General features: G+C 40.7%; 1 protein-coding gene across 1 annotated transcript in view; it reads right to left on the reverse strand.

Annotated features, from left to right (window-relative positions):
- Positions 1 to 23,488, reverse strand: part of SLC9A4 (solute carrier family 9 member A4) — a 43,675-nt gene that overhangs the window by 15,219 nt on the left and 4,968 nt on the right. The window contains exons 3-8 of the mRNA XM_014284642.3: positions 18,699 to 18,958; positions 15,278 to 15,495; positions 9,918 to 10,120; positions 8,704 to 8,790; positions 7,269 to 7,339; positions 4,782 to 4,943 (exon numbers count right to left, since the gene is read on the reverse strand). Coding sequence (XP_014140117.2) covers positions 4,782 to 4,943; positions 7,269 to 7,339; positions 8,704 to 8,790; positions 9,918 to 10,120; positions 15,278 to 15,495; positions 18,699 to 18,958 — 1,001 coding nt within the window. The remainder of the gene's footprint in view (positions 1 to 4,781; positions 4,944 to 7,268; positions 7,340 to 8,703; positions 8,791 to 9,917; positions 10,121 to 15,277; positions 15,496 to 18,698; positions 18,959 to 23,488) is intronic.

Below are 23,488 nucleotides of genomic sequence, written 5' to 3' on the forward strand. Positions count from 1 at the left end.
CATGAATGTCTTGAAAACTTGTAGGACCATTAAGGGCTGCCTGGACTCTACATTTTACTGCCTCTTACCATGAAGTACACAGAAAGCACTGTTGGCCTGGCCCTGTCCAAAGTCCCTGGAAGATAAGAATTCATTCCTCATAATTTAAAAGTTTTGGAAAGTGTGTTCATTCTGCATCAGACCAAAAGTGAGATCTGCCAAATTTTTCATGAAGAAAAAAGAAAGAAACTGACTGTAGGTTAAGGTGTAGTGTTAAAGGTAGGGCTGGGCTAACCAGTAAGTTAAGGAGCTCACTGAGGCATGAGAGTTCCATGAGTCTACCACACAGCTACTGGCAAGCCAGAGTGACAGAAAAGAACTCCCTTTCTGGATTTTACCAGAAACCTTATCCTGGCCATGATAAATCCTTCTCAACGAATGTTTAATTGACATTCATCAATTCTCAACAACAGGAACAGCAGCAAAGCTGGGTATTTACTAGCAGGGAAAAAAGACCCAATTCCAGGCCAGTTGGGTGGGTTGGTTGGTTGGTTTTTCACTTACGTTCAGCTCTCAGGGATAACACTGAGAGGATCCAGGGATGCCACCAAGTGTCCAGGCTTAGGTGTAATGCACCTTTGTTCCATACCAGGTCTGGCACGTCACAGGCTGTGGAACAGCCCACGTATGCCACTTTCCATAGCAAGGAAAGCAGTCTGTCTGCTGTCAGCAGCTCCTAGCTGCTGTCCCTTTGCACAACCTAGGTACACCTGGGAAAGCAAACAGAAGCACAGCCCCTGGGAACTAATGGCAAGCTAGCCTGTCAACGACTAGTGGTCTTTCAAGGGCAGGCTTGGCTTATTTGTGTAATGCAAATTGAACTGGCACAGTTGATGCAGACAGCTTTGACATCGTAGGGAATAACTATCTCTCTGGTCTGCACTTCACTGAATGTCTCCACAGGGTCTTTATACTTACAGTTTGGAATAAATAGGGGAAAACAATAAATAGGAGAAAGCAAAACTCCTCTGGGAAGACATCAGATCATCTCTTTATTTTTCCAGTTGCATACCTGACCGCCTCCACATGCCAGCACAGAAGTAGGCAGTCCCAAGTCATTTCAAGGCTTATCATTCTGCTCTTAAAGTGACTTAAATAGAATAAATGCATTGCCCTGAGTTTCAGCTGAGCTGGGATAGAAAGAGAACAAACAGCATGAAGATAGTCTGTATTGTTCTGAAGCACAAATAAAAAATGTGTACTCTTTTCATGGGATTAGATATTAACCTACCGAACTGATAACAATGCCCAGGTATGGTAATAAGGAACAGATTGCTTTTACATTTTGTAATATACAATACATCTAAAAAGAACTTTCAAAAAAACCCAAACAAGTTTGGTATGTTACCAAACCCATAAAGCAATTCTTATTGAAACTATTTCTTTGCTCTTATTGAAACTGTTTCTTTGTTCTTACTGAACCTTCCAGCATGTTACAACAAAGCACAGCACAGGAGATATATTTGTGAAGAAAATACTGAAATGATAATATACCATGAAAACAGACCATCTCTTTGTAAAGAGTACCATGACAGTATCTCTTTCTCCTTTAGACACATAGTTGATACATGGAGGAAATAAAATGCCTTCCACAATCCTTGTAAGATTATTTTTTATATATTATATCTAAATTTTTGAACTTTGTGAATTCTCCACCAATCTTCACTAGCCCTGTGAGGGAAGTAACATTCCTCAGACACAGCTCTTGAGCAACTACACCACCACAAAAGACAACATAGCACTTTATTCTGATCTGTACTGTACTGATACGTTTTAGAATTTACTCCTACCAAAGTCAGTATTGCAGCAATATGAAGCCAACATTATGTAAGCTCAGCATCAAACCAACTCTCTCTAATGGGCACATTTCCTCCAAAAAACAGCCATACAAACACAGTTCTGATAATATCTGCCTGGCTCTGCTTTTGCCATTTATATCCTTATTTCTAAGGCTTATATTCTCCAAAACATTATAACAAAATGCTCTATTTTCATTCAAATGTAGATTCCTTGTTGTTTGAGTCAGTGGGGAAATCTCTCCAGTCCACACTAGAAATATTTACTGCACATTGGACATCCACTCGCATCTGCAGGAATTACATCAGCATGAATGTAATTTCTGAGAATAATGCTAATTCACAGCAACGGAGTTCTGCTTTGATTGTTACAGAGCATTTCCCCTCATGTGCTTAAAGGCTGCAGACCTGATCAGAAATACTGGTGCAAGAGTTTTCACACTACTCTGGCACTGCAAATATTGCTTTACCTTCTCTATGTTGGAATTTAATACCAAATCTCTACTTGCTCATGGCCAGATTTTTGTATCCTCACTGAAGACGGGGGTTTTAGGTACAAGCTTTCTCAGTGGTAACAATTAAACAATTCACAAATACATTCAGAAAGATTTTAGTCTTAAGCAGGTTTACATAATTGCTCAGAGGAATGAAGATGTAAGAACTGCTGCATTGGCTCAGACCAAAGATCCAATAACTAGCTCACTGTCTGGTCTTTTCCAGATGACACCTGGAACAGCAGACACCTGGACAACTGTGGACACCTATCAACAAACAGAGCTGGGAAAATAGCTCTTTTCCTAGAACACTCTCACAGCCTCCAAGAATCAGAATGTTTCTGAGCCATAGACTGCACTTTGTTTCTCGAAGTTGACACTTCATTTTTAAAAATGCTGTCTCAGTAGAAGAACCTGTGCATCAGAGGTTGATGCACAGTAAAATTCAATTCCAGAGTAGAGATGCCAAAAATTAGTCCATCATATCAGCTGTTTGTTATGGAATATTTTCCAATCATAATTCTCATCTTTGGAGTGAATTTCTGAACTACAGTGAAGCATTTTTTCTTATTTGCTCTTTCCCTCAAGAAGAGGAAGATGGTTTGATTGTCATAGTTTGTCTACCAACCTTGCACATTTTCTCTTGGCTCAGAACAGGTAAGGAAATACAGCAGACAAAAAGGAGCCTGTCAGACATGCAATACTTTTTCAGTATCATCCATTCAGCAAAGAATGATTTAGAAAGAAAAGCGCTAGGTCTTAGCAGTTTCAAGAAAGCAGAGGAACATTGATGTGATTAAGCCACAGTTTCAAGAAAGATTTTAATTTAACATCCAGCTGGTATTTGGACTTTCTGGTATGGGTTGGGATGATCATTGAAAAAATAAAATATCCTGGGACCTGCCAGTGGCTGCTGCAAAATGGAGAGGGGTTGAAAGATGTAGCAGCAGAGAACAAGCAGTAGCAGCAACAACGGTCAGCAGGAGCCCAGGAAAGAGTTTGTGGGGGCAAGTGCCATAAGCTATACAGACACTCTACACAGTGGGTTGCAAGGTGAGGATAAATACATCCACAACAGTTAAAGTATGCAGGAATGAAGATTTGTACAGACTTCTCTCGCACAGGGTAGTTCCTTCAGTGGTACCTTTGGAGATCCCACCAGCTTTCTCTCATCATCTGTCCGATGCCCAGTTGCATTAATGTTTTGTAGAATCAAAGAATCACAGAATAGTTTGGATTGGAAGGGAACTTAAAGATCATCTAGTCCAACCCTCCTGCAGTGAGCAGGGACACCTCTAACTAGGTCAGGTTGCTCAGAGCCCTGTCCAACCTGACCTTGAATGTTTCCAGGGATGGGGCATCTACCACCTCTCTGGGCAACCTGTGCCAGTGTCTCACCACCCTCATTGTAAAAAATTTATTCCTTATATCTAGTTTAAATCTATTCTCTTTCAGTTTACCTATCGCAACAAGTGCTACTAAAATATTTGTCCTCATCTTACTTATGAGCCCCTTTTAAGTATTGAAATTCTGCAATAAGGTCTCCCAGACCCATTTCTTCAGGCTGAACAACCCCAGCTCTCTCAGACTTTCTCCATAGGAGAGGTGTTCCATCCCTCAGATCATCTTTGTGGCCCTCCTCTGGACCCGCTCCAACAGGTCCATGTCTCTCCTGTGCCGAGGACCCCAGAGCTGGATGCAGCACTGCAGGTGGGGTCTCACCGGACCAGAGCAGAGGGGCAGAATCACCTCCCTCGACCTGCTGGCCACGCTGCTTTTGATGCAGCCCAGGATACTGTTGGCTTTCTGGGCTGCAAGTGCACATTGTTGGCTCATGTCCAGCTTTTCATCTACCAGTATCTCTCTAGGTTCTACTCCACAGGGCTGCTCTCAATGTCTGATTGGACAAATTTGGTACAGAAATACCCAAATATGGCAAGACAGTTTGAGGGACTGCAAACTAAAGTAGCAAAAATTGCAAATGCTACAAGGAAATCTGCTCTCAGCAAAAAAATTGTGATTGGGATAAAGGAGTTGGGACCTGTACTCTAAGCATTCCTGCAGGTCTCTTGGCACCTAGCAGTGATGAGCAAACCCCACTGACCAGGTAAGTGATGAGTGCAACCACCTTGAACCACTGCTGTGATTTAAGGCAGGCAGAGTGGCTTCTGCACCTGACTCATGATTCCTCTTCACAACTGCCCATCACTGAAGAGATGCAGGGGAAATGTCCCTGGTTTTAATTTTCACTCTGTGAACAATGACCCAAAGTGCAAATAGGATGAGCACCAAATTACCAGCACAGAACAGCAGCTTCTCATAACTGTTTTTTTCCTTACATTTCTATTGAAGTCATAAAATCCTTTGGGTATTTCCTCACTTTTGCCCCCTTCGTTCCTTCCCCTCCTCTGCAAAGAATCAGGGGGATCAGGAACAAAAGGTCAGTACTCACTGTAAAGAAGCTGAGGATGGTTGTGAAATTTTCATGCCACTCTCAGCCATCTCGATGGCCAGTTTTATCTCCATCTTTTTGTACAATGACACAATGCTGGATTTGGGCTGGTGTTCTCGAATTAAGATTTTCTTCAAATACTTATTGTCAAACTTCTTAAATCTGCAAAACAGATATTAAAATCAAAGTGTAAAAAAAGGAAATGTGTTTTTATTTCTGTGGTACAGGCTGATCTTCATTCAAATGCACACATGTATAATTCAGTGGTGGAAACAATCCAAATTGGAGGCACCTGTGGACTCCTGAAGGTCTAGTGAGCGGAGACCTTTAGGGGGACATTTGCATCGGTCTACTGGTCCACAGAGACTGCAAAGCCAATCAGACGAAAGGAAAGAAACAAGCTGCAATCAGAGCAAAAAAGAGGGCTGGGTGTGTGTTTGCATATAACACTGCTATATTTGTCAGAAAAGAATACGGCCAGTCTCCACGCTTTTGTACAAATGTTGTATTCTTGTAGGGCATAACAGCAGCAGCTGCTTTTACAGTAATCCTGGCCTATTCAGCCAGCCACCAATGAGGCTCTAAATGGCCCAGCATTTACAGTAGTTTGGGCCCATTATGTTGCTGATAATTTTGCATCCTGACAATTTAGAGCAAAGAAAATACATTTCTTTGTATTCTGAATAACAGAGAAATTGAATGGACCACAAAATACTATGTGTTCACATGCTGCAGATTGTAAAATAGCATTAATGTGTGGCATAATTTGAATGTGAATGTGTCTGTGGCTTTGGAACAGGTATGTGCTTTCAGGCAGACATTTAGCAGAGCAACAACGACTTTAGGCTTCTTTCAAAGGAACAGTTTACCACAGCAAGGTAATGTGCTCCACAATGCTAGAAAAAGCACTACAGTTTGTAGTCTTTTTTTCTTAATAAAGGAGAGTTTTTATACATCAATATTAGAGACAGGAACACAAATGTTTCCACTGGGATTAGAGCTCTGTGTTTCTCTATGTAACAAAAAGTGTCCTGGAGTGTCATCACTCAGGTAATTCATTCTGATATACATACACAAAGTGTCTTTAAAGTTGTGTAGAAAATTCTAGTGGATACCTTTTAATACAATCTTCTTACGTTAAATGTCTTCACATACAGTGTGGTTTTTTGAATCTGTCCCTGAATTGAAACACTACATTTCTGGCTAGTTTGGAAAGAATTCTTTTCATAGCTGATGGGTACACGTGAGATAAGGGAATAACGTATTCTCAGAGATATGTGTAAATGCAGCTATTTCAGTGGAATCATGGCTCCAACAGGGATTTTTTTAGTTTATTGCCTGCACAGGCAGTGGGGTGGTCTCAGTGGATGCCCTAAAGCTCTCTCTGTACTGTGAGAGCCCAGAGGACGTTTTAGCTTCTGGGTCCAGGTATGTGCCCTAGCACATTACATCGTTACTCCTTGGTGGGAGAAGAACTAAATGCAAACCAGTTGCCTCCTTCCCACTCTTAATTCCTGATTTCCATAGGGAGAAACCTAGTCATGAAAGGACTACCCACATGTCCGGACAGACCCCCCCTTGGCTGTATTACCAGGGTCTAATGATGAAAGATGAGACAGAAGACTCCAACACAGAAGTTAATGCATAGCTATGATAACTAAGGATAACTTTTAGCCCACAGCGTCATAATAATATGTTTGTGGGAAGGGAGGATTAGTCTCTCCTCACACTTTCCTTCACATGCTGCGATGGTGGCCAATGTGATCACAGGGCTCCCTTAGGGAAAAGGCAAAGGGGGCAGCAACTCAGATTGGTAGGTCTGTCTCTTCTGGGCAGTGCCTGGAAGAGCCACAGAACTTTGCAAAACCACCACATCCTGCTTATAGAAAATATGATGCAGACCCTCATTTATGAGTGAAGACTAGGTTGACAGTATCTGCTTATGCTACTGGATATTTAAATCCAACCATTCCCTTCAGTACTCTTATTTTAAATATTGCTGAATGCAAAGACCTTTAAGGACAGGTGACTAATTATTACTGAATCTGTACTCACCAACAAGGGATCATATTTGCTGTGAAGGGTTACAGCAGAAGTCAATGAAGTGCTGACACCTTACATAGCTTCTATTCTAAATGCAGACCTAAAGGAGCACTGCCACAGATCTAAGATTTATGCCAGGGCTATGTGCACAGGCTGATGTCTGCAGCATGAGTTCCTGTGCTATGTTTTTCTTTCAGGAAGCTTATTTTCTGCTTATTTGTGCAGAAGCAATTTAGCAGGCAGTATACGAGCGCTGCACTCCCGGGAGATAACGGTTGCTCAGAAGTTCACTTTTTAAAAAGAGATATTGCCTATGTCCCCAATATTTTCATGCTATTTTAGATTTATGGGGCACAAGATTGATTTCCTATTCTATTTACCTATTGTATTTTACATGATAGATAGGTTATTTTATTATAGTAGGCTGCAATAACAGATGCTTACTTATCTCTCAGCTGATAATGACTCCAATGTCCACATATGTCTTCAATACCGGCCTTCAAGTGATCCATCAACTAGAGAAATAAACATGGAAGAAATTTTAGTGGCCATTATGAGAAAATAATGTCACCAAAAATATGCAATTGTTAGCAGGATTTTGAGATTTTTTTCGTCGAAGGGTGTGAGTTAATTCTGAAAGCATCTACATTTCTCTAAAGATCAAGGCAAAGTTCCCACTGTGGCAGCTCCTGTGCTTGGCTGCAGTGTCAATATTTTGATGGACGTGGCAAGTCTGTCAGTCTGCTCTCATCTAAGCATCACTCAGCCACATATAGGCCTGAGTAAAGGACTGTGTCCAATGGAAGATGACACTGAGCATCCAAATTGCCTGGTCCTCTTTGTCTACTGAGACCAAAAATTAAATTCCTGGTTCTGTCAACCAAGTTTCCCTTCTGCATGTGTGACATCTCCCAAAGGGGCACAGGGTCAGATACCCCACACCTTAACCTTTGCCTTGACCAACAGCCCTCTGAGGATTTTGCAAATTGTCATGAGAATGGTAAATTCATCACTGCTAACTACCAGGATTTTCATCCATCTTCTGTGTGTTTGTAGCCTTATAGAAACAGACAGAAAAATGGCTAGTTCTTACATACATATTGTTTTAAGTGGTGCTTTTAAACATAAATTTTTTTCAGGGTTAAATGTAAACATTGGAATAGTAAAAACAAAACACACTTCAAATTCAAATCAGTTCAGATGTTCTAATTTTGCTAATGTCTCTCTATGTGCTTAGTTTTAAGGCATAGTGTTTCTGTTAATTTCAAATACATTCTCTATTGTGAAAATGAAAGCATGTACATGTATTTTGTATAGTGTTGTTAACTCAGTTTGAGCAGCTTTCTTTTATTTATATAATGGTAATTTGAGAGCCGAAGTAAATGTTTGAGAGGGGAAAAGATCATTACTCAAAATAACCTGAAACTAAATTTGCAGACCAATGGTTCAACTCATTTCAGTTCAATAAAACTTGATTAAAGACTTTTAAGGTTTCAGTGTGTCTAGAACCAGTCAAAAGATGGCAAAAAAGGGGTCTGACAAATCTATCTGGGAAGGATGAGAAGTGCATTTTGTAAACTCTGCCTTCATGTTTCTCTCCTCCCATGGTCAAAAGGATCAAGAGGTAAGGGCTCTGCTATACCATGACACTCATGACACTTGTGGTACAATATTATAACATGATAGTTACTATGAATATAAATGAGATATTATATTTTAGAAAATTATGCCTAGGTTTTCCTCCCAATGTTGTTAAAAGCATTCAGTGTCCAAATACACTGAATGCCCGCGCTACCAAATGCCTCCCTCTGTCCAGTTCTTTTGGAATACAGTTTCTCTGATTTCTAGGATACCAGCTACTGATGTGAAAAAGACTTACTCGCACATGAATTTCTTCATTGATGGACTCCTTTTTGTTGGTCTTTTTAACATCTAGATATCTGACCAATGGTCCAATTGTGATCCCCTGCATTTGGAACAATGAGCTGAATTGTTAGTTATCTTTTGGAAAAAAACAGAAAGCAAAAGGATTCCATTTTAATCAATTAGGAAAGCTATGTCTTAGTTGCAAGAACAATCTACTAATTGTATGGAGAGCTACAGAGGAGGTATAAAATTCAAAAACTCAAAAAAACCTACTCACCAGGCTTTTCTTAAGTGAGCTTATATTTAATGACATGTTTTAACCATGTAAAGTGATTCATTGCCAACTTTCTTCAAAACAGTCACTTGATAGAAAACATTATTTTTGTGAGATTCTTACACTCTTGAATCCTCTTACTTCAACATTTTCAGAATTAAACATTTTGTGGATTTTTTCCACCTAGGAACCATTTCCAGCTGTTCACAATTCTTTACTGCACTGCTACAGAATAGCATTTAAAAAGGGGAAATAGAAAGAAAAGGGTTTTTCTGAATTTTTCTGGTGGAATCTAAGTGGCTAACCACAAGTGTGTAGTGTCCCATTGGCACCCTAGAGTATCAGAGAGATTGGTATGGGAAAATACAGAACACGGGATGCAAGACCTCAGGAAGATTCAGTTCTTCCAGGTAGAGCAGTGTAAGCCAAGTGGAATAACCCAAGCATCTGAAGTAGACACTTATTCTTACAAATCTGAAGTATTAACTTTATTTTTCTTTAATATTCTTTCACAAAGGATTTCAAAATGTTCTCATTTGCTCTTCAGGATGAATGAAGATCAAATAAAAACCTCAAAAACCTTCATAGAACAGACGTAGTTCAGTCTGAGATACACCACTAGTAAAGAATGATTCTGAGCTGAAGCCTAGTTAAAATGCTTCTTAATTTGGAAACATTAGCAAGCACATGTGGAGTGAACACAGATTTGGGACACAAAATGCCCTTTTCCCTGAATATTTTAGAAGACACAGGTTTTCAGTAAAGTCTTTCTGAAAAAGTTATTTAGTGATACCTAAAAAGCCCTGAAAGGGTAATTAGACAGTGCAGTGCTAAATCTAGCCTTAAAATATGATAGCTTGTCATAGTTTAAGAGTAAATTCAATGCAATCTTCACTATGAAGCTTTCCGTCACCTCTACTACATGAAAGCAATCCATTAAGAAATACACTTACTTGGATGAACACAGTGAAATATATAACTACAAGAGTGGCAGTAATGAAGAGATTTTTTCTTGGGAAGAGATTCACTGGAAGCAAGAATGCAAGAGAGAAGCTGCTGGCTCCTCGAAGGCCACTGTAGGAAATAATGAGTTGGTCTTTGAAGGTGAAGGGATATGTTCGGAACTTGTTACTGATGTAGAAGAGAGCAAATACACCTAGCAAGGGAAAGAACCACAACTGTTATTAATCAAGAAGAAAAGGCAAATATTTAAAACAAAATATCTTGGCTCAGGCAGCTGTTGACAGACCTTTCTTTCAAATTTTTTGTTCTTGTAGCTTCTCTTTGACCAACTGCTGAATCTGTTTTGTGTGAAATAATCTCCTAGAAAAGACCATGGTTCCTAATTGCTTCAGGATTTAAATTCACTCATGCAGGTTAGAAGTGAGATTAGGTGAAAATATTTATGTTCTATATTTATGTTGCACAGTTCTTCTCCAACGTGTTCTGGAGACAAGACAAACCACTGGATGAGAGTTTTTTTGTGTCTTCCCCTGCAATGTTTCCTGCTTTCTGCACAGTATCTGCCTAAAGTGTTTGAACAGTGCTTTAACAACAAGTCCTGTGGACAGGTTCACTGAAAAGCAGAGAGTAATAGCATTTTAATTTTTAATCCTCTGGCTTATTGTGCCTGTAATTCTCTGTTTATTTCTGAAATTTCATTTTGCTTTAAGATTAATCGGACAGCCTGTGGCTGTGTAAGGACTGCAGCTTTTCTTTATAGAGTAAATTCAGCAGTTTGCTCAATTTATTCTTAATCTTCTTCATCTTCCATAAGAAATTTGTAACTCACGTTTTGTGTGGAAACTGTTAAACTACTGAAGTAAAAACTGACAAATGCTGGTAATTACTAGTGTTATTTTACACAGCTGTCACTCATAAACTCAGTGGATTATTATAGGTAAGGGCAGTAGCACTATCTTGCTATGTAGGTTGCTGGATACTGCTTTATATAAGACCTTATTTGGCTACTTACAAATATGCTAGACATCAGCTACCTAGACTGAAACTGCATATGTGAGGTATCACCCTCAGGCCAATTCTCTTTATTTTATTCAAGCTTCAGAGAAAATGATGTAATCATTTTAGCAAACAAATTCAGCAGAAAATATTTTGACCTTCCCCTGGAAAGCTCTAGCACTCCCCTTGGTGTTTGAGAGAAGGACAGACATTAAGCAGCAAAATAGCCTTTGTATCAGAAGAGCGCTTATTTCTGTCTTGATTGGAAGGATATTCCAATACAGACTCCAAAAGTAAGCCTTTAAAAAATCAGAGGCCATGCTTGGCCCTGGATTAGCAAGAAAATATTTAATTACTTTATTTTTGCTGTCAACCCACAAGAATAGTATCACCTCTGTTGTTGAGTACTTAGGTCATCCTTATAGAATAGAGCTGTTCAGATGCACCTACTTGAACCTTCATAGGTTTCCCCTTTCCTCTTTTTCCTCTTGTTAAATGCCTTCCTCCAGGACTCCCAGGGTTAAAAGGTCTTGAAATGTGTATGGGCTTTGAGGGTCAAGCCAACGTCTTCTTCCTGCTCTGGTATTCTTTTTGACAGAGGGATAAGCCACCTGAGAGATTTAAGAAATAGCACCTTAACCTCAGATGTTTGATGCCAACACTTAGCTAGTCCCAAATGTTACCTTCAGAGTATTGCAGGCTGGAAAGGACCTTTAGAGGTCGTGTAGCCCAAGTCCCTACTCAAAGTCAAGCTAATCAGATCAGGTTGCTCAAAGCTGCAGTCAAGTCTTGAATGCCTTTGGATCACCGTCCATGTTAAGAAATGGTTTTGTACTGCCTAATCAGAATTTCCCACGTTCCAGCTTGTGTCTGTTGCCTCTTGTCCTATTGATGTGCACCTCTGAAAAATGTCTGGCTCTGTCTTCTCTCTCTCCTCTGATTGATTACTTGTAGAAAGTAATAAGGTCTCTCCTGTGCCCTATCTTCCCAAGGCTGCATGGAGTCAGCACTCTGAGACTCATCTTGTATGTCCAGTGCTCCAGCCTCTGACTAGGTTGGTGGCCTCTATTACACTTGATCCAGAACCTCCATGTCGTTCCTATACTGGGGAGCCCAGAACTGGAGAGAGCACTCTGGAGACAGCACACACTTCAACCAGTGCTGAAGAGAGGGGCAGAAACACTTCGCTGGACCTGCTAGCTACGCACTTACTAATGTAGCCCAGGACATGGCTGGCCTTCTTTGTCACAAGGACATAATTCGGGCTTGTGTTCAACCTGTTGTCTGCCAGGCCAGGTGTTTTTCTGCAGAGTTGCTTACTAGGCTCCAAGCCTATACTGCTGCATGGAGTTATTCTAACCCACAGTCCTTGCATGTGCTCTTCTTGAACTTCGTGAGCTTGCTGTCAGCCCACTTCTCCAGCCTGTCCAGATCCCTTTGAAGGGAAGCTATTCAGAATATTGACTGCTCCCTGCAGTTTGGTGTCAGCCACTGTCCTGGTTTTGGCAGGCATAGAGTTAATTTTCTTCCTAGTAGCTGGTACAGTGCTGTGTTTTGGATTTATCACGGGAATAATGTTGATAACACACTGACGATTGCTAAATAGTGCTTGCCCTAAGTCAAGAACTTTTCAGTTCCCCATGCACTGCTGTAAGCAGGGGCACAAGAAGCTAGGAGGATGCATAGCCAGGACAGCTCGTCTGAACTAGCCAAAGGGATATTCCATACCGTGGAGTATCATGCTCAGGATATAAACTGGGAGGAGCTGACCAGAAGGGGCTGATCACTGTTCAGGGGCTGGCTGGGCATCAGTCAGCAGGTGGTAAAACAATTGTATTGTGCATCACTTGTTTTTAGTGGGGGGAGGTATTTCTCTCTCTCTTTTTGTTGTCTCCTTTTTCATTACAACTACTACTACTACTATTACTACTTCCACTACTACTATTATTATATTTTATTTAAATTATGAAACTCTTCTTATCTCAACCCATGCATTTTAACATGAATAGTTAGAAGTTTAGAATCTTTCTGATTCTCCTTTCCCTTTCACTGAGGGGGCGGGCATTGAGCAAGTGACTGCATGGTACTTCATTGCCAGCTGGGGTTAAACCACAACAGCCACAAACTTTCCCAGTGTGCATTCTATTCCATCCTCCAGGCCATTAATGAAGACATTAAAATAATATTGGTCCTCGCACTGAGCCCTGAGGGATGCCATTAGCCACCAGCTAGACCAGTATTTTGAGCCCAGCGGTCTAGCCAATTCCCTTCCCACATTATCAACCACTTCAACTGGCCAAAATCTTGTCTTTGAAGTCCAGGGTTGTAATTCTGCTGTTTGTTGTCTTGCTCACTCCTCTCAGGATCTTAGCATCCACAGTCGCATGGTGACTGCAGTTAAGGCTGCCCTCAGTCTTCACATCTTCATCCATTTCTTCCTTTGTGAGTGGTGGAGAAGACAAAGCATATTCTCCAGTTGATTTATCAACCAGTCTCCAGCAACTATCACTGGCTGTTTCCTCTCAACCCCTTTTTGCCTTCCCCTTCAGGGCACAGCTGGCCCTGATGAATCACCTGACAGTTCTTGTTCCTCCTCCATACTGTAGCAGATGATGTAGAGCCAATGACCAGACCTCAAGTCTGGGCTGTGTATGTAAAGGGAATATAGACAAGGGCTGAATGCTGGAGGAGGTGGTGGCAGGTGCCCAGTGCAGAATTCTGCCCCACAGGATGTTCCAGAGGAGCCTTCTTTGATTATAAATGAAACATGGGGGAGCTAATCTACGTACTCAGCCAAGGCAGGTGCATAAATTTCAGTTCTTAGAACGTCTCCTCCAAGGCCATCTCACGGAATATTTGGATTTCTCCTTTTCTTTAAAAATATGAAAAATCCCACTGAGATTCAAAAGACCTGTTATTAAGATGGCTAATTCAGGCACACAGAAGTTAAATTGTCAGAAATAAGGTTGCCTGCATGATTGTATTTTTGGCCCTCTCATGTGTACTACTTCCAAAACATCTTTCATTAGAAAAGCATCATTCCCTCATATTTTTAACTAAATTTAAGTGGCAGTAACAGTGGCTGAGTAGGATGTGTTCCATAATTCAATACCTCTCCAGGAGTAAATACATTTGCTTTCTACTGCAGCAGTTGTAACTTAAACTGATGCAGAATATTCAGGTCCAAAAAAATGATAGTATAATTTATCGGCAACAAGTCCAAACCAGACACTTATATAGCGTAGTGACAAAACAGACTGTAGATGCTGAGGAAATAGGTGAACAGAGCTCAGAATGTGGCAAGGTTTGCAAGGTTTTGTAATTACCATCTCCTGAAGGCTCTGCTGAAGACACCACTAGAAGGTTGGTCTGACCATTAGGCGATTCCTTCTTTTCTTTTGTCAGCTAGAGTGTGTCATGGTTTAACTCCAGCTGGCACTGGGGTTTGGCTGGACAGTACTAGTAGATGAAAGAGAAGGTGGCAATGTGTTGCCTCTGCTCCCACAGTTGCAGTAAATTGGCTAACAGGCATTAAAGCAGCTCCTATGAGAAGTTTGCCAGGACTGCTACCACCTCCAGAACACCACCAGCCTTCCTATTGCTTCTTTTTTTTTCAACATTACTGTAAATCCATCCTGAATATTAGGACAAGATGAGAAATTGTGTCCCACAGCTTGTGTGACATCATTTATAAACTTCCCTGCCCATGCTGGAGGAATCCCAGTCTCATAGATTGGGGAGTAGGAGACCTTCACAGGAACAGGGAGATTCTGTGTGTAGAAATGGAGTCACTTCAAACAGGCACTCTTTTCTAGCAGTTTAAAACTTCAGAGTTGACTTGTGAGGAACAGTAGCATAGTGTGGTTGACCTAGATGTGGTATAAGGAAGGAAACGGTCTCCCTTTCAGTTATCTATCAGCACTAATTTTCACCTTCCCTCTTTTTCAATGCCTCCGGCACTCCTGTCCCAGGACCTTTAGTGTTATAGCACCAGAAGTGTGGTGATGTACATTATCTAATTAGTAAGCGAATTACAGTATGTAATGAAATCATTATGATGCCCACTTACTCAAGGGCATAATCATAGTAATATTTTACTATTGCTAAAATTACTCCATTCTCACCAAATCATAAAGTCTGTGCTTAAAGACTGGCATACAGATTTCTTCAGGGCTTCTTCCCCCTTTTTCTCCATGTGTACATTTGTAAAAATAACTTGTCAGCAACATAAACCTGGTAAATTCATTATTGAACTGGTTATGCCAGTCTGCACAGACTTTTCTAACATACCTTTGCACCAAAAGGTATGTTCTATCAGAGATGCAGAGAAAGCTGCTTGCAAAAGTTGACTTACTCAGTGTCCGCCAAAGGAGACAGAAGAGCAAAGTGAAACAAATGAAGGCCCAGTTCCAGTCGTGGTTTTTCCCCACTGTGGACACTCCCATGAACACAAAAATCAAGGTCTCACTGACGCTGCTCAGCATCTTCATGAAATACTTTATTGTAGTATAGGAATTCTGGGAAACATTCTCCTCCACGTATTTTTTCATTGTCACTGCACAGGCTGTCATCCTGTACCAGGCAAAACATCAGAGATCAGCCAAAATCTGTTTTTCTTTTCATGTAAGAATGACCTCAGCCTTCATTGCCTGCACTCTACCTCATCACCCTGTGACCTTCCTAATATCAAGAAACATTTTATTTCTTCAGTAACATTAGCTATTTCATTAGATAGGAGAGCATCTTCATTCAGCTTTACAAATCCATTTTGCATGCAGGAAGAAGGAAGCAAACCAGTCAGCCTTCCAGATGAGGAAGTGAGGGTATCGTGTTCCAGCTCAGAGTCCATTTTATCCTGAATGCCTAACACATAAGTCACCAAGCATCAAATATTTGAGTCTCAAAGAAAGGGCAAGTCCTACCAGCCTACGGATAGATTACTCAGAGGGACAGAACCTGCCTCTTAGTGATCTTCTCCTTTGAGGTGGTGGTGGTAGAACACGGTGGTAGTCCTATGCTGGGTTCAAAGCTCCCAGTAGCTCCCTGCCAGCTGGCTTGCAGATCAGCAGAGCCAGGGTAAATCTTCAGTGACTCTCCACCCACAGCAGCCCACTGCTGTGCCACAAGGGGAAATTCAGTTATTCTGCAGAGGTGTCCTTCCCCCCTTTTAGTTACCCAGGGTGTGGAGAATATGCCTAAGGAAACAAAGCAATGTTTTGCACCTCTTCACTGTTAATGAAGACTAGAGCCTTCCTCAGAGGCATCAGCAGCCACCCAGCACAGATGCTGGCAACAATCACATGGAGCAGTAGTCTTTGAGCAGCCTTACTGAAGGGGGTTTCCTCTTCCCCCCTCTGTTTTCCATAGTCATAGGTGATAGATTGAGTGCTATGCTAGTAACATATTCCATCATCTAGTTCTACTGATAATATTTTAGTCTTTGGGGGCTTCTTGTGATGATATTTTTCCAGACTTGTGAATTCAGAGAATGCTGACTGTTCATTAAATAACCCTTTATCTAGTTTCTGTTCATTTAATTTCCACTAAAGAAATCTCAAGGGTATTCTGGTGAGGCTGAGACATTTAGCAGGTCCAAGGACACTCTAACATAAGGCCATTAGGCATTAATGTTTAATACTGTTGACTTTCAGAGACATATGTATAATAGACTTTCATGATCCAAGTGAAAAATGAATGAATTCCTCAATAATTCAGAAGGGTGACAATAAGTTCCCATCTCTAAAACAAGCAACGATTTCCTTAATGAAGCAGTAAGAATAATAAATCCAATTATATTAACCTTCTTCTATTACTAATCATTTCAGTACTCTAATGAAAATAGGAAGCAACAGAAATAAAGAGCTATGTAGTCTAGTGTAATGAATAGGCAGGGAAGGAGTATTTTGGGCAGTGCAGGTAGGAAAGGGTCCATATGGTATTAATGCTCACTACATAGTAGGTGTAACCCTGTTCAACTAAAGTCACCAGTCACCTCAATCAGACCAGCTGGGTTGGATATGCAAAACATACTACAAGACTCATCTGCTTTGTCTAATTGCTCAGAAAAACATATCTCCTGTCTAACTACTTATTTGATGCAGTCAAATATTCAAATTTTGCTTCCCAGGGCCATCCTGCAAAGGTTGCTTTTACAAAGCAGATCCTTCTGTGACATTGAACAAATTGGGGAGAATGAAACAGCCTGGAGAAAAGAAGGGCCTGGGAGACTTTTATTGCAGCATTTCAGTACTTAAAGAGGGCTTATAAGAAAGGTGGGCACAAACTTTTTAGTAGCACCTGTTGCGACAGGACAAGGGGTAATGGTTTTAAACTAAAATATTAAGGTAAAATTAGACTAGATATAAGGAAGAAATTTTTTACAATGAGGGTGGTGAAACACTGGCACAGGTTGCCCAAAGAGACTATAGATGCCCCATCCCTGGAAACATTCAAGGTCGGGTTGGACAGGGCTCTGAGCAACCTGGTCTAGTTGAAGGTGTTCCTGCTCATTGCAGGGGGGTTGGATGAGATGATATTTAAAGGTCCCTTCCAATCCAAACCATTCTGTGATTCTATAAATCTATAATTGTACAATTCTAGGAAATCATAATTCAACAAGTGGAGGTGAATAAATGCACCTGTCTGGACATCAAAAGCCAGATGCTTGTATTTGTTTAGGTTTAAACCTCAATAAAGGGAACTCCTTTCTGGAGCACCAAAGCCCACAAGACCTGGCATGCAAGCTCAGAGCCAACACAGGCCATGCAAGGCTGCTGCCACCCACCAGCTGGTCACTGAGCCTGAAGCACCAGCAGCTCTAGCTGGAGCATTTGACACCATCAGGTTCTCCTTTCTTTACACATCATCCTCCTGAGGGGCTGTTTGGTGTGGTATCTTTGAAACTCACCTACCAGCAGTTTTCTTATAAAATTTCTCACTTCCACTCCTGTTCTTTTTTCTTCGGCTAGAAGAAAACTTTCTTCTTTCCTGCTTTCCTTTCCTTCTGCTGCCCTCCTTCCTTCCCACAGTACTCACCCTATCAGCATTTATATCAACAGACCTGCTGGCTTTCTGCAGTGGACAACCATGCCATCACAGCACTTTAAGGAAGCAGTCCCCAGCACTACAGCAGTATCAAGCTGTCCTGACCACATCAAAATATGATCGTCAATATCCACATACATGAGTATATGTATCCTTATGTGCTTGACGTTCTTGGTTGTCTGGTTTTGCCTGGTTTCAGTTCTAGTGGTGTTGTTCAAATGTAATGATTCTGGCAAACTGTCTTAGAGCTGATGTTCACAGCTCTATGCAAAAGGAAGAACTCAGATGTTCTTTATTACATTTCCTATACTCCTTAGTTTCCATCTCTCTTGTAATCTGATGGTGATGCTGCTTAGAAATAAATACAGATACAGTGATCTGTTATCAAATCATTCTCTCATTCTGCTGATCTTATCAGAGGCAGCAGTCAGATGGTGGCAGCACTAGTCATTTTACCCACAGCTTGCAGTATTTTTTACCGCAGGCAAAACCCTAAAATAATTTTAGTGCAAACATGCACTCCTCAGTAGTACATCTATGTCTACGCTGACTGTGGGACTGCTTTTCCTAGTTAGCACTACATTTTACAGATGCCTTAGAAAACATCCACTGCAGATCTCTAGGCCAAAGACTGAAAATGCCTGTATTGTACCAACCTTGAGCAAACCCCCTCCTCAAAACAATGCCAATTCCCTCAAGAGGGCATCCAAAAAACCATAAAGGATACTCACGCCAAAATGCCGGAGATGTAAAGGGTTTCAGCAGACAAGTATGACAGGTAGCTGAACATGAAGACCAGCAGTGGTTCGATAGCAGAAACGTTGCGGGTGAATCGAGTCATGAGTGCCGACACAAATCCAAAGACGATGCCAAACAACATGCCACCCAGCCCCACCACGAAGAAGCGAGCAAAGCCAGCAAAGACATCAATGGATTCAATTTCTTCATACCTGTGCATCTGGGTGAAGGCGATGAAGATGTTATATAAAACCTACATGTGAAAATAAGGAGACAACAGTCAGATAACTTTCTGAACCTGGCAGGCTTACTCTTTTCATAGCGTGGGGGGGTGGGGGTGGATGTATGCCTGAAATTCCTTTACACAGCTCAGCAAAGTTGCAGTTGAAATCTCAGCTAGTTCTTAACAAGTCCCAGAATTAAAGATCTGTTAAGTGTCCTGAAAAATAGCAAAAAACCAGAAGGGTAGATGGGTATGTAATAAAAGTAAAACTCTGGGGGATCAAATGCAATCAAAGTAACTGAAAAATACTCATGTTTTTTCATTTTCTGAAGGTAAACTTAATTATTGGTCTTTGTAGCAGATGTTGAGAGACCAGCTAGGTACCTTACCAACCCCAGGTTCCCCCCTCACATTATTTTTCTGACTCAGGATGGGGCAGGGCAGTGACTAAGAATCACACTTTTGAATTAAATCCCATTTAGGTTGTCTGTATGATCAGTAGACTGGACACACTTCATTAGGTGGACTCTGGAATGTTATATGTTTTTCAATAGTACTTGGCACATAAACCCCATGAAACATTACCAGAATGGGAAATGAAGCAGGAGAAGGAAGGGAAGGGAAGGGAAGGGAAGGGAAGGGAAGGGAAGGGAAGGGAAGGGAAGGGAAGGGAAGGGAAGGGAAATGGTAGCCTAGCTTTCATATTGTCTCCAGCTAGAAAAATACAGCTTCTCTGTCCTCACATGTTTGGGATTTGATGCTACATAATGTTCTTCCCAGGAACTCTGTGTCAATCTCAAAGTGGGAACCAAAAGCTGTGGCACTCTAAATGGCCTAAAGACCCTTCACACATATATTTTGACTAGAAAGCTTGAAATGATGAAAAAGAAAAAACAGTGTCAGATTAGATGAAAGAGTTCATTTTCTACATTATGTAATTTGATCTATAAAGATATTTTAATTTAGTTTAGAGGAGATAAGTTTACCATACTTCTATTAATATTAATTTCTTTTCTGCAGAAATACATGATGAAAAATCTTCAGTATATTGCACTTTCATCCATCTTTTAGAAACTAATAGGAAGTTTCCACAGTAATGAGTGGTGTAGTAATAGAAAGGTCTTATTGCTGACAGTCGGTTAACATTAAGTCCTGACAGATCTGTTACAGGGAGTGTGTAATGCATGAAAGTCACCTTTCAGTTTGCAAGAGAATTTTGGGAACATCTAAAGATACCAGGTCTCCAAAGCTGTTGCACCAAAGCATTAATTCAAAAATGCAAAACAGACCAAAATCATTTTCGTTATCTGGTTTTCTTTGGTCTTTCTTCTTCGTATAGTTAATTCCAGAAGGCTATTAAGAAGATTAAAGCAGATATTTTCAGGTAGAAGAGCCAAGCTTATTAGGATAATAATTATTCCCCAGCTACTATCTAATCTTAAATTGCTGCTGGGCATATATGACCTTGAGCTGTCACACAGCCTGTTCTCCAGAAAGATCATCGCTAGTGTTTTGGGGGGACAGACAAAGCACAACAAAATGTTTCATGTGAGAAAATATCCAGACCTTCTTTTTCCTGATGAATATGTACGAAATTAGGTTCTTCAGTGGCAGGTAAGGAAAAGAGGGTTCATCTCTCCACAGTAAGTAAACCTTACTGTACTTACCATATAGCTTTTAATTACAAAACCTGTTCCCTCTCTGTTCCCCCTTTCTTGCAGACTTCAGCCTGTTTTGAAGACATGATTCTTTATAAATGATACCAAGGCATGAATCTATGCTGACTTATGAATAAAACAAATTACACTCAGCAAATGATAGTAAGTTTTTCTCCTTTTTTCTAGTTCCTAAAGCGTTTATATGATATAACTGAATTGGCATTAAAATAGAAATTATGGAAATGCGACATAGTTCTCATTTTTTTTGTAACATGCTTTGTGGGAGTAAACTGTTCTGCACAGCATCCTGCACTGCATCATACAAGTGAGGCTCCATGTAACTGCTGCTTGGATAAGTTACATTGCAGTGTTTGTGCCAGTAAACAGAGTACTATAATTCTTTATATGGTAGAAAAGCCTGAATCAGCTCAAGATGCCTTTGTTCACCCAACAAGAAGGGATGGATTGATAGCTGGCCTCATTTAACAACTCTGAGAATGTCATGCTTTGGGTTTTTTGGAGGGGATATTACCATGTAGTGGTGTACCACTGGGTGGCTATTAGAGCCAGGGAGAAGAAGAGGCAGTGTGACACTGTCATCCACAGGGGACCTCCCCAGGGACTGGTCCCTGCTCCAGTTGTCTATGATACGAGCATTGCAAATATCATCCACATCAGACGCATTGGAAAAAAGATTTTCAAGCGACTGCCTTAAACACCAACACAGGCAGCCTTCATAACTCTTTTCTTTCCACCGTGATAGCTCTTTCTGACCACATGCACTTAATTTTAGTCTAAACACATAGGTCAGCTTCAACAGCAGGAGAAATATCTCCATCCTCCTCCCTAGCACCCATACAATCCAGTAGTCAAAGGCTTCCTCAGTGACATCAGAGGGGTAAATTCAAATACCTTTAAACAAAAAAATCAATTTTATGTGGGTCTCCATCATGCAGTAGGTATATTTAATTGCTGTGCTACTGCGCACAAAGAAGAGAAGGCACCATTAGATAGCAGTCTAAATAGTCACTGCCACTTAATTTTGAGTACAGCATGATGTATAGGTGTTCTCAGTGTTTCTCAAATCAAGCCTCAGAGATGAAGTAGTCAGAGGAAAGAATCAATTTCCTGTTGCACACAGGTGCTCAGCTCCTCTTGAGATAGAAACGGTCTGTGTGTATGCAGGACCAGAGCTTCAGATGCCTGAAATACTTTGCAGCAAAATCAGGGTCCTCCACCTCTGTTCAGGTTTAAATGAAATCCACACTGGATTTACCCACATCACTGTTTTGAACAGAGCTTTGGAACTCCCCTAATGTATGATACTTGCTAGGACCAGTCCTGTTGCTGTTTGTACTATTCTGATGCTAACAGTCCACTCAGAAGCAACCAGTAAAAGAAGCAATGAACAGGACCTGGAGCCTTGTTCCATCCACAGGCATGGCCCTACTGAGGCCCTATATGGTCCTACAAATGAGTAGAAAGGGTAAATTAGCCATTTTTGTCCCAGTCCCCTACATAAAGGCATAACCCCTAAATCATCATTCTAATTCCACAGTATGTTATTTTGTGATTTTTTTATACAAGGATATTGAACTAAATATAGGAGAGGGAGTTATTGTTGCCTCAAATATAACACACAAGTCCAGCAAATTTTATACCAGTTTTTCCTGCTAGGGGAAAAAATGGTCAAGCTGATAAGCAGACTGGAGAGAACCAGCAGATACTTGTATTTAAACAATCAAAAATATGTATGCTTAATATATTTTGGTGATATTATCTTTTTAAACACAGAGTTAACTCAAAGGAAACTGTTAAGAGAGGAACAGGGAGGAAATGGTAAGATAAGACACCCAAGATAAGCAGTTTTAAAGCCTTTTAAAAGGAAAGGGGGGGTATCAGAGAGGAGAAAGTAACCTACTGGGCTCCATCCAGGTGACAAATACTTCAGACTTCTCAAACATGAAGCCAGGTAGAGATTTGGAAAATTTGAATGCCCAGAAAATATATGAGAGGTGGTCAATGTGGAGATACATCAGCAGGAGCTGACAAACTGATTGCAACATAGCTGCTGGGAGAAGGTTCCCCAAAGATGAGGGCACATGGGGCAAAGGCAACTCACAGTGGTGTGGCCAACGCTCCCCATGTACAGTCCTTTCATCTTTTTTGCTATCACACTTAGTGGTGCTGAGAAATGCCTAAATACCACTGTTTTTAAAGGCTTTCTGTCACTACACGGATGCAATAACAGGATCCTAACTGAAAGATCATGTGAACACCATTATGAGTTGGATCCCACATCATAAATAACAGCTGAGAAAAAAGGGAAGGTGAGGTAGTGAGCCAGTCAAAAAAAGGATGAAACAGGCTCTTCCAGAGTGAGGAAGACATATTACTTTTTGAGGTCTGCACTTGAAGGAACCAAAAAGACAACTGGAAGTGATAGATGCATTGGGGAATTTTTTGTTACAACTATAACGCATAAACAGTTTCATTTAAAGCTGAGTAACATTTGTCCCTTGGTTCTACATCAGCCCTACAGCTCTGATTCACCAAGGGGAACGATTTATGATCAATAGGCTGTGACTGCAAGAATTTATTTAATTTCTTTTCCTTTTCACATTACTCATAAACTGCACTTCTCCCATGAAGCCTTTCAACAATGAACTCTGTACAGACTTTACAAGTCCAAGTTGTGCTGTACCTCATGTATAACAGTACCTGAATAGTTTTTATATATTTTAGATTCCTGTGATTTAAATTCTGTAAAGATCTTATCTAGCAAAACTCCTTAACCTGCAGTTAACTTGGAGCACAAGAGCAGTCCTGTTTGTTTCTGAGAAATAACATCTCCTGCTTGAATTTCTTTCTTGAAAAATACGTGTGTTCTAAGTGTTTTTGT

This window comes from Falco cherrug, chromosome 2 (genome assembly GCF_023634085.1).
Source record: "Falco cherrug isolate bFalChe1 chromosome 2, bFalChe1.pri, whole genome shotgun sequence".
NCBI classification, from domain to species: Eukaryota; Metazoa; Chordata; class Aves; order Falconiformes; family Falconidae; genus Falco; species Falco cherrug.